At 40.3% G+C, this 14,580-nt stretch overlaps 1 protein-coding gene across 2 annotated transcripts in view; it reads right to left on the reverse strand.

The window, feature by feature from the left end:
- gtpbp10 (GTP-binding protein 10 (putative)) overlaps positions 1 to 6,671 on the reverse strand; it is an 11,304-nt gene extending 4,633 nt beyond the window's left edge. For both annotated transcript variants that reach the window (XR_012986203.1, XM_076279757.1), the window contains exons 1-7: positions 6,516 to 6,671; positions 5,565 to 5,758; positions 4,146 to 4,237; positions 3,169 to 3,313; positions 2,310 to 2,383; positions 2,034 to 2,086; positions 75 to 182 (exon numbers count right to left, since the gene is read on the reverse strand). Coding sequence is in view for 1 of the 2 variants with exons in the window: in XM_076279757.1 (XP_076135872.1) it covers positions 75 to 182; positions 2,034 to 2,086; positions 2,310 to 2,383; positions 3,169 to 3,313; positions 4,146 to 4,237; positions 5,565 to 5,758; positions 6,516 to 6,548 (699 nt within the window). In the remaining variant the exon portion in view is untranslated. The remainder of the gene's footprint in view (positions 1 to 74; positions 183 to 2,033; positions 2,087 to 2,309; positions 2,384 to 3,168; positions 3,314 to 4,145; positions 4,238 to 5,564; positions 5,759 to 6,515) is intronic.
- Between the last annotated feature and the right edge of the window lie 7,909 nt (positions 6,672 to 14,580).

A 14,580-nucleotide genomic window follows, 5' to 3' on the forward strand; every position in this document is an offset into this window, starting at 1 on the left:
CTGGAGAGGTCTATAGGCGTGGATGGAAAGAGACAGATGAACTGCAAGCTGACGGATGCACTGCTTGAGCTCACCACGAACAGCAGCTGTTTGGTTCTCTCCACGTGTTTGAGGAACTTGTGACCCATGCCCCTGTTCATGTGAGCCCCTTCAATCAGCCCGGGAAGATCTGCCACTGACACCTGCCAATCAAACACACGCGCAAATAGGGATATCAGGTCAATGCCCCAATGTGCTGTCAGAAACGTACATGATACAAATATGATCGCAATATATCACAGTAGACAGGAATGGTCTCCAACCACACAAACACACACACAAACAAAGACATAGACAAAGACACAGACATACAAACACACACACTTTACCACCAATTTATCAGTTTATGATATTAAGATGCAATCATTTCTCTCTCTCACACACACACACACACACGTTCCAACATAGCCAGAAAACCAGAAAACATGATCATGTCACCATGACCCAATAAAACACATTAACATCATTGTGGATTTACCCATGCTGTTAAACAGCCTAATTCTAATGCACAAGTCAATTTCACGGCAATAACAATATAATTGTAATTTACAACTGATTGGCCCATGAAGCTGCAGGTAACAAACCCGACAAAAGCAGCTTGATGAAGTCACGCCCAGTTGACTGCTGTTGCCATAGTCACCTATTGAGTCCTTTGATAAACAGGTCACTCTTTTCTCGTACCGGGGTGCTTACCAGGCTTATGAATTCACTTTCCTTTTCTTTTATTGTTTAAGCACACACAACAAACATCTTAAGAGTTGATGTATGTTACAGTTTTTTCTGATTGCTTAAGCACATTTTTTGTAACTATGGCTTTTTTTGCAAAACTCTACACACAAATGGCAAAACCTCTCACCCAATCAGCAAAACATTGTAGTTCTCTTGCAAAAGCTAACACACCTTGCTTAACTCTTCACACCTTCGTAAAAATGGTGTTTTCGTATCTAACAGTAAACACAAGCCATCACAATAGTAAGCACACAATGTGCCAACAACACACTGATGGTATGAATATAAAACACATCTGGCTTTTGCTTTCTCTGTGCACAAGGTAGACTATGTCAGTTTGAGGTCATACTTTTGTCATAGTTCTGTAAACATACCGGGATCCAAACTTCAAGTATTACTGTAGTGTTTATTTACACACATCAAAACAAACACAAGTGTGTTTTTCCAAGTCAAAACACAAAATAGCATTTCACTGAGACAAAACAAATCAGTCTACATCGGGTCGTCTCTCTCAAAATTCTGTCTACATCACATGCAATGTCCTAGTCCAAGGCACCGGGAAAAATATATTCTGGAATGACGTATCCAGGCCTGACATGACAATATCCCCACATGTAGACTGTTTTTTTGTCTGTAAAAGGGCTATTTCTTTCTCTTCTCACTCTTCCTGCTCCCTCCATTGTACCCATTGTACATTAACTGTGGCTTATTTATAGTGCTTAGGCTGATTGCAAAGTGAACTAATTATCTAAAACAGTTTTCACATGAGAAAGTGTGCCAGAGAGTTGGCAAAATAGTATAAATAATAGCCATTGTGCCTACAGTTGTGCAAAGTGTGTGTTACAAAATTGCAAACTGAGTGCAAAGCAGTGTTTGTGCTTTTAGTTTTGCGAACTCAGTGAGTGGTTTTGCCATTTGTGTGTAGAGTTTTGCAAAAAAAGCCATAGTTACAAAAAATGTGTTTAAGCAATCAGAAAAAACTGTAAACACACAGGCTGTGTGTCAGGAGACACACCCGCCCACCTACACCCACACACACACACACACACACGACCACCTACACACCCATACGCCCGCCCACACTCCCACACGCCCGCCCACACCCACACACCCACCCGCCCACCTACACAGCCGCATGCACACACACACACACACACACACACACACACACACACACACACACACACACACACACACACACACACACCCCCGCCCACCTACACGCACACACACACAGAGTACACGCAGAGCGGCTTCATGCTTACCTGTTTGTGATCATCGTACATCACCTTGCCAATCTCTGGTTTTAATGTGGTGACTGCAATGAATAACACTGATATTACAAAAGCATCTTAAGGTTTGGACATCACTGCTCACTTTTTTATGTATTTTTTGTGGGTATCGACATTTGTTATGTTATAATTTTACTGACAACTTCAAAAATTGTATGCAGATATTCAAACACCAAACACAAATATTTAAATGAAATGGTATGATCTTGCTGGAGAAATAAAAGACACACATTTTACAGTTCTACTCACAGGGATAGCTGCCAATCTCTGGCTTTGCATGGGAAATGGCTGACAGCAGAGTTGACTTTCCTGCATTGGGGAACCTGGGAACATCAGTTTTAATTTAATAATGAATGACAAATGTATTGCATGTATTTCCAAAGTGTGTGTGTGTGTGTCTCTCCCTCCAATCTGTACATTGTGCATATTACATGATCTTGTTAATAATTCAAGATGTAACACTCTTTCCATTTCCTATCTCTCAAAACGTTGCTGACTAAATTGGTATAGCAAAAACAGATGTATGCAGCGGACCTGACTGATTCTGTCTGCTGCACACACTTGCCCTTTACCTGCCTGCTGGTTGCAGTTTGGCAGTTTTGGTGACACATGAGAAAACTGGGTTTGCATTAGTGCATCGGTGTAAATCACTGGGGAACCCCCATCGTGTTCACAGGTTTCAAACAGCACAATATGCACACATTACCGACCAGTACAGTAAAAACGACAGCATTCTGATTCTGACAGAGAGGGTAAGTATTTCCCCTAAAAACAACAACAGCTAGGCATCAGCGCACACACAACACTAGAGAGTCCTGCTAAGTTAGCCCAGACATGGCGAGGTTTGGATGTGATGTGCTTTATTGTTCTCATAGGGAAATTTGATCTGGGCTCTGTCCTACAGTTCCATAAAAACATTGAGGACAACATCTAAACCTACATAAAAAAACAACATCTAATTAGCCGACTTAAAAAAACAACATCTAACAAGCACAGATTGTCCACATCAACAAATATAATGTAGATCTAACCACCATTTTACATACAGCCACTGTGTAGGTGCTAACGATCATATTTATGTGTGTGTGCGGAGGTAAGCGTCTCTCACCCCACGAGGCCAAGGTCGGCGATGAGCTTGAGGTCCAACCTGACGTGGCGCACCTGGCCCTTGCTGGGAAGGAAGTCCGAGTGGAAGGCTCCACCCTGACCCCCTCTGGCCAAACGGACCTTGTCCCCCACTGCGTTCAGCATGCCTGGCAGGGGACACAGGCACAGGGATCATGACTGCAGGTCTGCAGCAATTAATCCATTAGCTCATTAGTTGGAAAACTATTCAATTAATTGCAAACTGTTTTGGTAATCGGTTTGTGTCATTTTTTAAGGAAAATGTCTTAAAATTCACTGATTGCAGCTTCTTGAACCAGAATATTTTAATCTTTACTTTACTTTTTTTTATAGTAAACTAAATATCTTTGGCATGTGGAAAAAACAAGCCATTTGAGGACATAATTTAGGAAACACTGATTATTATTTTATCAATCAAACTAATTAATAAATCAATTAATTGACTATGAAGATAAGCGTTAGCTGCAGCCCTATGTGACTGATGACTGTGAAGGCCGCCCCCATTCCTCAACCCGACTTTGCCTGTCTCTGTGGCTTTGGATAAAAGTGTCTGTAAGTAACTTATACTTTCTGTACATCTCCACCTGTCCATATCAGGTCAGCAAAATACATAAATCAATGATGTCAACATGCAGGGTCAACTAAAGCTCTGTAATATTTAGCTCAGCACATAATCAAATCACATTCCTCTATACTGTGCTCATGAAGCAATGAGTTGACTGGCTGGAACTTTGTGGTTTGGTTTGATTCATTGTTATTGTTTTTGTTTCACACTTTCACACAACGGCAGGACTGTTTATAAACACTGAATTTGACCAAAAAGTGTGAACAGCACCTTTTAACTCTATTGGCAACACAAATGGATGTATGTGTCAATGTAGAAATAACTGGCACATATAATTTATTCAATCACGTCTGGCAAGGACAAGATCAGACCTTTAACAGTAGTTACCTACTAACCTAGGACTTTGCCGTTGTCATTAGTGACCGTGATTCCTGGAGGTGCAAGGATCTCACAGTCAGATCCTTTCTTTCCTTTCAGTGCCCGGACACTATACGGATAAAATATAAACAAATGCAAAAACAGAACAGATTAAAGCAGACATACATGCTAGCAACACAGAGACGCTAGCAACACAGAGATGTCCTCAGAAGTGATCCCTGTTTTCAGAGACATGCACCCAGTCCAATGTTAGCTACAAAAAGGTATTTAAACCTTTACCTTCTGCACTATACTGTGCTACAAACTGAACATCTGCAAGTTGAACCCCCATTTCAAGACTGCCATTAACTCTTGTCTTGGTCTACAAAGCACTACAGATAGATTAAGTAACAAAGGCCTTCGTGTTTCATCAAGTGTAAGTGATTTTCAGGCAAATCATCATACAGGACAGGGACAAAAAACGGAGAAAACAAAAAGCCGACCCTAAATGTCAAAAAAATAAATAAATATAAATATAAATCATAAATACATGTGTAGGGTTGGCTGCAGAACATGTATCAGGACCTGCTGTCTGGCTCATCTCTTGGCCATCTCTCACTTGTGAAGGTCATCTCTCACTTGTGAAGGTCATTCTCTGTCCTCCTGTTGTTTTCCTTCCCCTCCTCTCTCCCTTGCAGCCAAATTAAGGTGACCTTGAGCTGATGTAGTGACCAGGACGACTGACAAATGCCACTGATGAGAAAGCATCGCTGATGACAAGGACCATCATCGTACATTAGAGGGTACATTTTGAGGATATTTGAACACTGGGAGGGAAGTGTCTCCCTCAACTATCAAACATGTATTGGAGGTTCTGAGCTTTTACTGATCGCTTAGCCTTGGCTTTCAAGTCTTAATGAAAACAGAGCATTAGGCAGTAGGCACCAATGCAAATATAATCGGAGGAGTTACACATAAATATTTATGCCTTGACACTAGGAATGCGACACTTGATGGGCATTTCCTGGACATGTCTGCATAGTGGCTCTTGATGTACTGACTCCAGCCTCAGTCCACGCCTTGTGACCTTTCCCAAAGTTCTCGAATTGGCTTTGGTTGACAATCCTCTCAAGGCTGCGGTCATCCTTGTTGCTTGTGCCCCTTTTCCTACCACACTTCTCCCTTCCAGTCAACGTCAATGAATATGCTTTGATACGGCACTCTTAGAGCAGCCAGCCATAATCATCAAGTTTAAAACAAAAAAGGCTTGACCACTTTCAAAATGAACTTTTCCACTTTATTCAAATTTTTTTAGATGCACCTGTACAATTGTTCTGGACACAAAGTGCAAACGGAGAAACTTATCATCACAAATACACTCTACAGAGATCCCAGTTGACAACGTCTGAACAGCACCTGCCCCTACATACTGTACATCAGTACTGTAGCCGACTCACGTGCTGTTGTCGCCGACTCCGGCCATAAAGCGCTTCTCTGGATGGCGGTCCTTGATTCTCTTCAGGGTAAGGTCTTTGGAGGCGACCACCCACACATCTCCCCCATCTCCACCCTGACCCCCCAGACGAGGCAACCCCATACCCCCGGATCCTCCTTTCACATACACCCGGAGGTGATCGACAAAGTTTGCATACTGTCAGATGAAAAAACACAAAGGCTTATTACAGGACCGACTAGTACACATAACTTATAGGGAATGTATCTTCATGTGAGAATAAATTAAGGTGCAATTTATGAGTATTCGGTGTTGGCATAAGGCTTAATTTGCTAAACCGAGTTTAACAGTCTGGCCATTGAAAACAGTTCTACAATAAATAAGTTACACTCGAGACAGTTCTGGCAGTGTAACTTTATGTTACCTTTACTCTGTTGACACATCAGTCCAAACTGTTCTTGTGCCATTTTTTGATGTTTGCTAAAATATTTAACCTTGTTAAGGCTGGTGGGCCAAGCTGCGCACCGTAGAATTTGCTATGGACAAAGTCATGGAAAACTCATCTCAAGAGTCATCACACTGTTTGCACTGCATAAGGCCAATGACCAGAACTATATCACTACTTACAGAAAGTCGGTCAGAGACATTTGAGAGTTTGTGGGGCTATGTTAGCAAACTACGACTTTTTACGAGCTTCCACTTTGATTGAAGCCAGCGAGGTTAGCTAACGTTGATATTACATTTGCAAGGCGTCATTGACAGAGCCCGAGTTTTTTTTTACTAATGGGTTAATAGGCCTAGCTATCTAATATTCACAGAGCTGACAGCGTAAAGAATGTAGACACTGATCCTATCATTTGAATGGACTTGGCCGGTTAGCTAACTAACATAACGTTGCCTAGCCTTTGCTAGGTTTGGTAGGTTATGTTGGAAAACATGAAGTAGCTTTACAAACCTTCCGGAAACAACATCTGCTTAACCAAACCATTGTGTTGAACGCTTGGGTTGTTATAAAAGAATACGACTGCCGTTGCTTTGGCCGTTTTACATGCTTACTCTCACCCTGTTAAAGTCATAGACAGTAAAGTGTGGCGTCTTCCATGTGTGTCTACTGTGCATGTGCAGGTCTAAACAGGAAGAGGGCGTCAGGGCTGAGAGCTCAGACTCGCAAAGTGATTGGATGTTATCAGTGCCAATCAAAACCAAACCTGAAAGTTACCGTTTAGGTCCATACGGGTAATTCGAGTACTGGCTTCATCAGGATGCTGTCCATGGTACCACAATATACCTATTTTTCTATAGCCTATCCATACCAGCAAACACATTTACAATAGGTATACGCATGTGTCATTTTCCCCCTTTATGTTCATAGCAGAGAGATATACCAGTGATACCCTGCTGTCACTGACTGTAGGACATTGAGGATATTCTATCTGAGAAGTTCATTGAAATGTAATAATAGCGAAGGCTCCTAATGTTTACTTGTGGGTGGCCTTAGAGCAAAGCTCTGTAATGCTGTCACAGCCTGTCACAGAATACATGTCTACATGTCACAGATAGAATGTCCGAATGATTGTATCAGGCATATTTTATGTTATAGGCTATTATTTTATATTATATTAGCCTATTATTTTATATTATAATATAGCCTGTTATGCTGCATTATATAATATTATATTATATTATATTATATTATATTATATTATATTATATTATAGGCTATCATATAGGCCTAATAACTTTCCTCTGTGATGGGAGAGGAGACTCCTCCTTTGACTGCAATTTTCCAAGTATCTAAAATTAAATTTGCACAGTTCCCTTCATCTTACATTTCTATTTTCACTTTTATCCTATTCAGGCTATTTTCTTTAAGCTTTAAGCTGTCTGTCCCTTTATCTATCTATATCAGCCTATCTATAACGCTGGATAGCCGCTGTTGCCTGCTAGTTTTGCTTAATATCATAAGCAATATCAGTTAGGTGAAGACATTTACCATCAGGCATTTTATTGTAACCTAATTGGCTATTATCGGGAAGGCTAGTCGTGACTCTCAAGTAAGAGTCAGGTCATTTTAAACGCAATGACTATATGGCAATGACGCCAATGACGTTGGCGCACATAGGCTATAAAGTCACACTTGGCAATCACTGTCCAAATTTTTCGCGGAGAAGAAATTTGGACGCCACGGGACACTGAGCTGAGTAATGTAAGTTCATTTTTTCAAATAAGTTTAATTTGAGTGTGAAGTCAATATCGTTATTTAACACAACTGAATGCATCTGATTGCAATGGCAGAATGCATCTGGTTTATAATTGCAATGGCAAAACGATCAGGCTATGGACTAGGCTACACCACACTGATAACTCCACTCAGAGAAAAGAATCAACTACCTGTCATCCGGTTCAAAGTTGACACTCATTCCACTGTGCATAACCTTTGTGTGCCTCACTGTGTCTCAATCTTCTCTTTGACTCTCCAAGGGGTCCAACCAACTCCTCTCTGATGATGAGATATTTGAAAGTCCAATGGCAAAGCAGTATTTTCCTGTGTCTGGCGCTTTTGACTGCGTCCTCTACTCCGTTGCCGCGAGTCCTTATTATATCTAGCGGCGCGGGCGTCCCTATCCCGCCGGGCATCCATGGGGAGATCAACAGTGAATGCTGGGAAACTGCATCACGAGCAGTTATACACTACCGCAAGTTGCGCGTGTCGGAAAATGTGGATAGTCTGTGGGACTTTCTAATGCAGCTGAGGTCGTCGCAGCAGCCAAAGCACACTGTTCTGTTTGCAGACCTCGCGCAGACCTTCTGGGGAAAGTATATAGACTGTGTCCTGGCGAGGGCGCACGGATTGGGCAAGCGCCTGCTTAATGCCATAAGCGAGCCATAACGGGATGCAAACTGAAACTTTATTTTTGTTTACGAAGTTGTTTGTCTACCGGACATATGTACGTTTTTATGAAGGTAAATTGCATTAAAGATATTTTTGTGCTACATGTTTAAAAACTAATGATAATTGTCAATCATTGTCTGCCTGACCCCCACTTCCATATCTCCATATCAACATCATATCTCAAAAACATGGCACATCTTACAACATAAATCTCATTACACCATAGACTGCCAGCTGAAAGATGAAGAGCCGGACTAAATAGGACGATATCATTTCAAGGGAAATAAGATTTCAAAGTATGATGGGCTGTGAATGTTACTGATATAATAATCTGCAAGTAGAGTTGGAGACAATAAAAAAAAAGGTGTGTCTAATATCACAACAGCCAGGTGAAGACATTTACCAGCAGGCATTTTAATATAACCTAATGGGCTATAATCGGGAAAGCTAGTCGTGACTCTCAAATGAGAGTCAGGTCATTTTAAACGCATGGTAGCAATGACCATATAGCAATGACGCTACATATTGTGCTACATGTTTAATAATAAAGTGGGCTTGAAGTGAATGTTACTGATATTATAATCTGCAAGTAGAGTTTTAGAGACAATAGACAGGTGTGTCTGCGAACCTGGTCAGATGTTGAAGGACATACCAGTAGCCATGTTGGTAGAGATGTCGATCTGTTTGAGTGTATTTGGAGCTGATAATTATTGGATGTGCTATGAGCTGATAAGTAATAATGGCATTTGATGAAGACATGTTCACCTTGAAATTGTGAAAATCTGTCACTAACATTCAAGTTGAATAGAAACAAATAATCCTAAACAGCCAGATGGCCTGCTCACCACTAAAATGTCAAACGTAGATAACTAAATGTATAACTTACAGTATTTGTGCAAGAGACATGCACATCCCAAATGTTAAAGTGGTGTGGTCGATGCACTCAGTATAATTTCACACAGAAAATGAGCACTTTCAGCATTCGTGCACAGGGAAGTCTTTTGACATCAAAGGCATTATCACCTGTCCTGCAATACACCTAATCTAACATACATGCTCAAATGCCCCTGTGGCCCAGCGTACATTGGCAAAGCCAGTCGGCCATCGAAGATCAGAATATCTAAACATCGATCCAACATCAGAAATCACGATACAGCCCTAGCTGTTCATTTCACTCAAAGCTCTCATAATCTGTCTTCACTTCGTTATTCGTTATTCACTCATAATCTGTCTTCACTTCGTTATTCGTTATTCACTCATAATCTGTCTTCACTTCGTTATTCGTTATTCACTCATAATCTGTCTTCACTTCGTTATTGTGGCATACAAGTAGTAAAAACACCCACTAGGGGTGGTGACATCAACTCTTTGGAATTTACAGTTTTTTCTGAATGCTTAAACACATTTTTTGTAACTATGGCTTTTTTTGCAAAACTCTACACACAAATGGCAAAACCACTCACTGAGTTCGCAAAACTAAAAGCACAAACACTGCTTTGCACCCAGTTTGCAATTTTGTAACACACACTTTGCACAACTGTAGGCACAATGGCTATTATTTACACTATTTTGCCAACTCTCTGCCACACTTTCTCATGTGAAAACTGTTTTAGATAATTAGTTCACTTTGCAATCAGCCTAAGCACTATAAATAAGCCACAGGTAATGTACAATGGGTACAATGGAGTGAGCAGGAAGAGTGAGAAGAGAAATAGCCCTTTTACAGACAAAAAACAGTCTACATGTGGGGATATTGTCATGTCAGGCCTGGATACATCATTCCAGAATATATTTTTCCCGGTGCCTTGGACTAGGACATTGCATGTGATGTAGACAGAATTTTGAGAGAGACGACCCGATGTAGACTGATTTGTTTTGTCTCAGTTACTGTAAATGCTATTTTGTGTTTTGACTTGGAAAAACACACTTGTGTTTCTTTTGATGTGTGTAAATAAACACTAATACTTGAAGTTTGGATCCCTGTATGTTTACAGAACTATGACAAAAGTATGACCTCAAACTGACATAGTCTACCTTGTGCACAGAGAAAGCAAAAGCCAGATGTGTTTTTTATTCATACCATCAGTGTGTTGTTGGCACATTGTGTGCTTACTATTGTGATGGCTTGTGTTTACTGTTAGATACGAAAACACCATTTTTACGAAGGTGTGAAGAGTTAAGCAAGGTGTGTTAGCTTTTGCAAGAGAACTACAATGTTTTGCTGATTGGGTGAGAGGTTTTGCCATTTGTGTGTAGAGTTTTGCAAAAAAAGCCATAGTTACAAAAAATGTGCTTAAGCAATCAGAAAAAACTGTAAAAAGAGAAGCATTTTGGATTTATACACTTGACACCCTAGCTCCTAAAGGAATGAACGAGGATTTTGATTTGCAACCTTAAAATGTAAATGTGTAAGTAAGTAAGTAAGTAAGTAGTAAGTTAATGTAGCCTAATTTATAAAGCACATTTAAACACAGCATAAACTGACCAAAGTGATGTACAGTGGATAACATCTTATAACTTACAATACCCTCCAGATGTATTTGCACCCTTGGTAAAATTCACCAAAAACAGGTTTAAAAATAATCTTTTGGTGATTTATTGCAATCTCAAAATGAAAACAATGAGGAAAAATCCAACCTTGAAGGGTTTTCTATTCTTAGAAAAATAAATCTATCTATAAAGCAAGAAGCGTCTGTGTGTCTGTGGCGCGCTTATCTCGCTGCACGTTTGTCAGACTGATTTCAAACGTGGCAAGTGTCTTGCTACGGGCATGAGTATGTGCAGTGCCAAATTTGACGTTGTTTGAGTAAGAAGTGCAAAAGATATCGTTAAATATATCGGTAAAAGAAGCACACTTTGGCTTTCGCCGCTAGCCACTCCCCCTCCAACACACCACTGTAGTGTAAGCTACCAGTGAGGATAGAAGCAGGGCCTTGGCAGAGCTGGATCAGTGTAGGTTACACGGGTAAAAACGTAACATGTCTGACCTCAACAATAGAGTGAACTCCGTGGATTTTGCAACAGCACGCCAAGACACACAGGTATGCAGTGGCTCTTCAAAGTAAATAATGATGTGCAATAATCGGACACTTTGAATAGCCCAGGCTACTTTGGACTGTCTTTAGACTTTGAATAAGCAAACGACAAATCCAACTGCAAGGTCCTAAATTGAAACAAGCGGTGATGGTCCTGAATTAAAGAACAGCGACAAGCAACGAGTGGCAGACAGAGTGTGATGTCACTTATAGGCCACCAGAGACTGTTTTTGAGTCACACCGTTGCAAATTTCATATGATGCATCATTCCACAAAATGGTTTGTTTTCTCTATCATCAAGTTATTCATATAGCCTTGTCTCAAAACAGCTGTTAGGATTATGTAATTTTGATTTGTAAAAAATGTCACATGTAGCCATGCTTAAATTCTGCTCACTGCACATTTATTATATTATTATATTATCTGTAGGCCTATTCATTATTGAATGCTTACCTGGAATTATGTTTGTCCCTATTCTATTCTCAAAGCAGGTCTACCTGCAGCCATGTCATTGGGCTACAGGAATAGCAACGGGCACTGCATTACTATTTCATAAACATATTATTTCATAACATATTTCATAACATATTTCATAAGAAAATATTTTTTATCACATTGGCCACAATTATTGGTACCCTTAGAAAAGATTATATTACAAAATGTAACAGAAGCATTTTTCTATTTATATTCAACCTCTTTAAGTTAATTGTAGTGTCAGTAAACTTTCAGCAGTAGTTCATGCCTTTTTTCCCACTAAGGTATGATAATAAAGTGACACAGAGGTTAAATCCCCTAGTCATTTTCTGACATGGGAAAGACAAGAGAGACTACACTAAATTTCAATAAAACGAAAGTGTGTTCATATTTGTAAGTCAGGGAATAGCTACAACTAGTCACTTGGTTGAAAATGGCACTTTAAACAATAATTAAAAGGTTCTAATCAACTGGAAATGTGAGAAACGTTTTTGTACAAAGATGTTTATCTTGCCCTCAATCACCATAAGGAGGATGGGAAGAGAGGCAAAACATTTCATAAGAACCACTGTTGAAGAGTTACAGAAAAAAGAATCATCACCAAGTCTCCAAAAAAGTCTTCAAAAGTGACCTCAGCGCTAATTGATTATTTAGAGGGTACAGTATGTCAGGTTAAAGCCTTTGCTGTTATTTAATTACAGATGTAAATGGCAGGAGTTACTGAATGCTACAGTGACTTGGATTATTATTAACCATGGTTTATTGTCAGATTAAATGAAAATTGTGCTCTTTGGCAAGAAACACCTTTGGTGGGTTTGGCATACACATACAGTAGAAGAATGACTATACTGAAAAGAAACCCATGCCTAATAAGTGCACATTAATAAACCCATGCCTAATAAGCGCACTTTAATAAACCCATGCCTAATAAGCGCACTTTAATAAACCCATGCCTAATAAGTAAGGGATAACGGCCGCCGAGGTGTCCTGTTATACGGAATTAATGGACGAGGGCGAGGGGCAAAAACTCGCCGACGCGCAGCGGAGGGGAGTTGCCTCCGCCTAAGTCCATTAATTCCGTATAACTGGACACACCTCGAAGACCGTTATCCCGCTTATCACCCGGTTGCCACTGTAAATAAACACGCGGTTCTGTTTAAAAAGAAGCTCACTAGTTCAGCTTGTTGTACAACTTTAGCATGGACAGTTAGCTTGTTTACAGTTGATTCCATTGTTGGGAAGCCTGCGACCAAAAGATTCTAGAGCGCTGCAACCGTCGTCCTACTATGGTTGTTATAGTTACCATTCATAAGCATTGATATGGAACGGTGTCCTGTTATTCAGAATTAAAGGCCACCCGCCAGCCAATCAGAAAAGAGTATTTATTCTCTCCGGGTGATAAGCGCTCTTAAATAAACCCATGCCTAATAAGCGCACGTTAATAAACCCATGCCTAATAAGCGCACTTTAATAAACCCATGCCTAATAAGCGCACGTTAATAAACCCATGCCTAATAAGCGCACGTTAATAAACCCATGCCTAATAAGCGCACTTTAATAAACCCATGCCTAATAAGAATTATGGTGGAGGGGCTGTGATATTGTGGGGCTGTTTTTTTTTTTCAGAAAGGTCCTGGGAACCTTTCTGCCAAGGCACTAAAAGTGAGTAATGATTGGATCATTCATCAGGTTAATAAACTAAAACATGTCCAGATCAAAACAAAAACAGTTTATTGAAGACAAATCAGGAGCTCACTTTAACCTTTGCGATAATGCAATAGGCCTTCAGCATGTTTTATCCTCGCAATACTTTTACGTAAGCTCATGGTGTAGATGAATCTTACTAAGCAAGACTTTTTAACACAATCTAAAAGGGGGATCAGATAAGAAGATATAAGATAAAGTTAAATCCATTAAATTGACATATAACGGAAATGTGTCTTTTGACAATCTGTCAACACAGTGAAAAACAGAAAACACAAAGTACACACAGTTGATGGCCGGGTTAATCAGCTTGTTCCTGTGTTACCTAAGAGGTCCCCATACAGGGACACAATGCTAGAGAGAACACTCCCAATGAGTGACCTGTGTAGACCATGGTCAAGGTAAGCTTGCTGGTGTTGAAGCTTCTCAGGTCCTGAGAAGAGAGAACTGCTTCCATGCTTTTTTGTAAATGTAGTCTATTGTTTTAAACAAGAGGTATAGGGCACAACGGAGAGTGTTTTGTCTGCAGACACATTCACACACAGAAGGGTTACTTGTGTCCAATAACAATAATACTATTTTAAGGCCCGTTGTAATGGGGTGCTGATAAATAGCAATTTACCAACTTCCACGTTGATCATAATTCTGTAGGCTCCTACTCACATCATCTTTTGATGACTAGAGATTGCACTCAGAACCTGTGTGGACTGTAAACGTGTGAAAACCTGGTGGTGGCTCTGACTCAAAGGAGTAGGTAAGGCTAATTGTTCCAACCCCTATTGGGTTCCAGCAGTTGAAAACAATAACCACAATCAGTGGCGTCACCCGAAATCACCGTCAAGTCAAGCATCTCTTTACTGACGCTCAAAATCTTACAGACAAGGACCTGCTCCCAAGCAAATTATGTGTTGATT

Source organism: Alosa pseudoharengus, unplaced genomic scaffold (genome assembly GCF_046254945.1).
Source record: "Alosa pseudoharengus isolate Yale_2024_CS ecotype anadromous, Long Island Sound unplaced genomic scaffold, YU_APseudo_1.1 YU_APseudo_1.1_scf_12, whole genome shotgun sequence".
Classification (NCBI taxonomy): Eukaryota; Metazoa; Chordata; class Actinopteri; order Clupeiformes; family Clupeidae; genus Alosa; species Alosa pseudoharengus.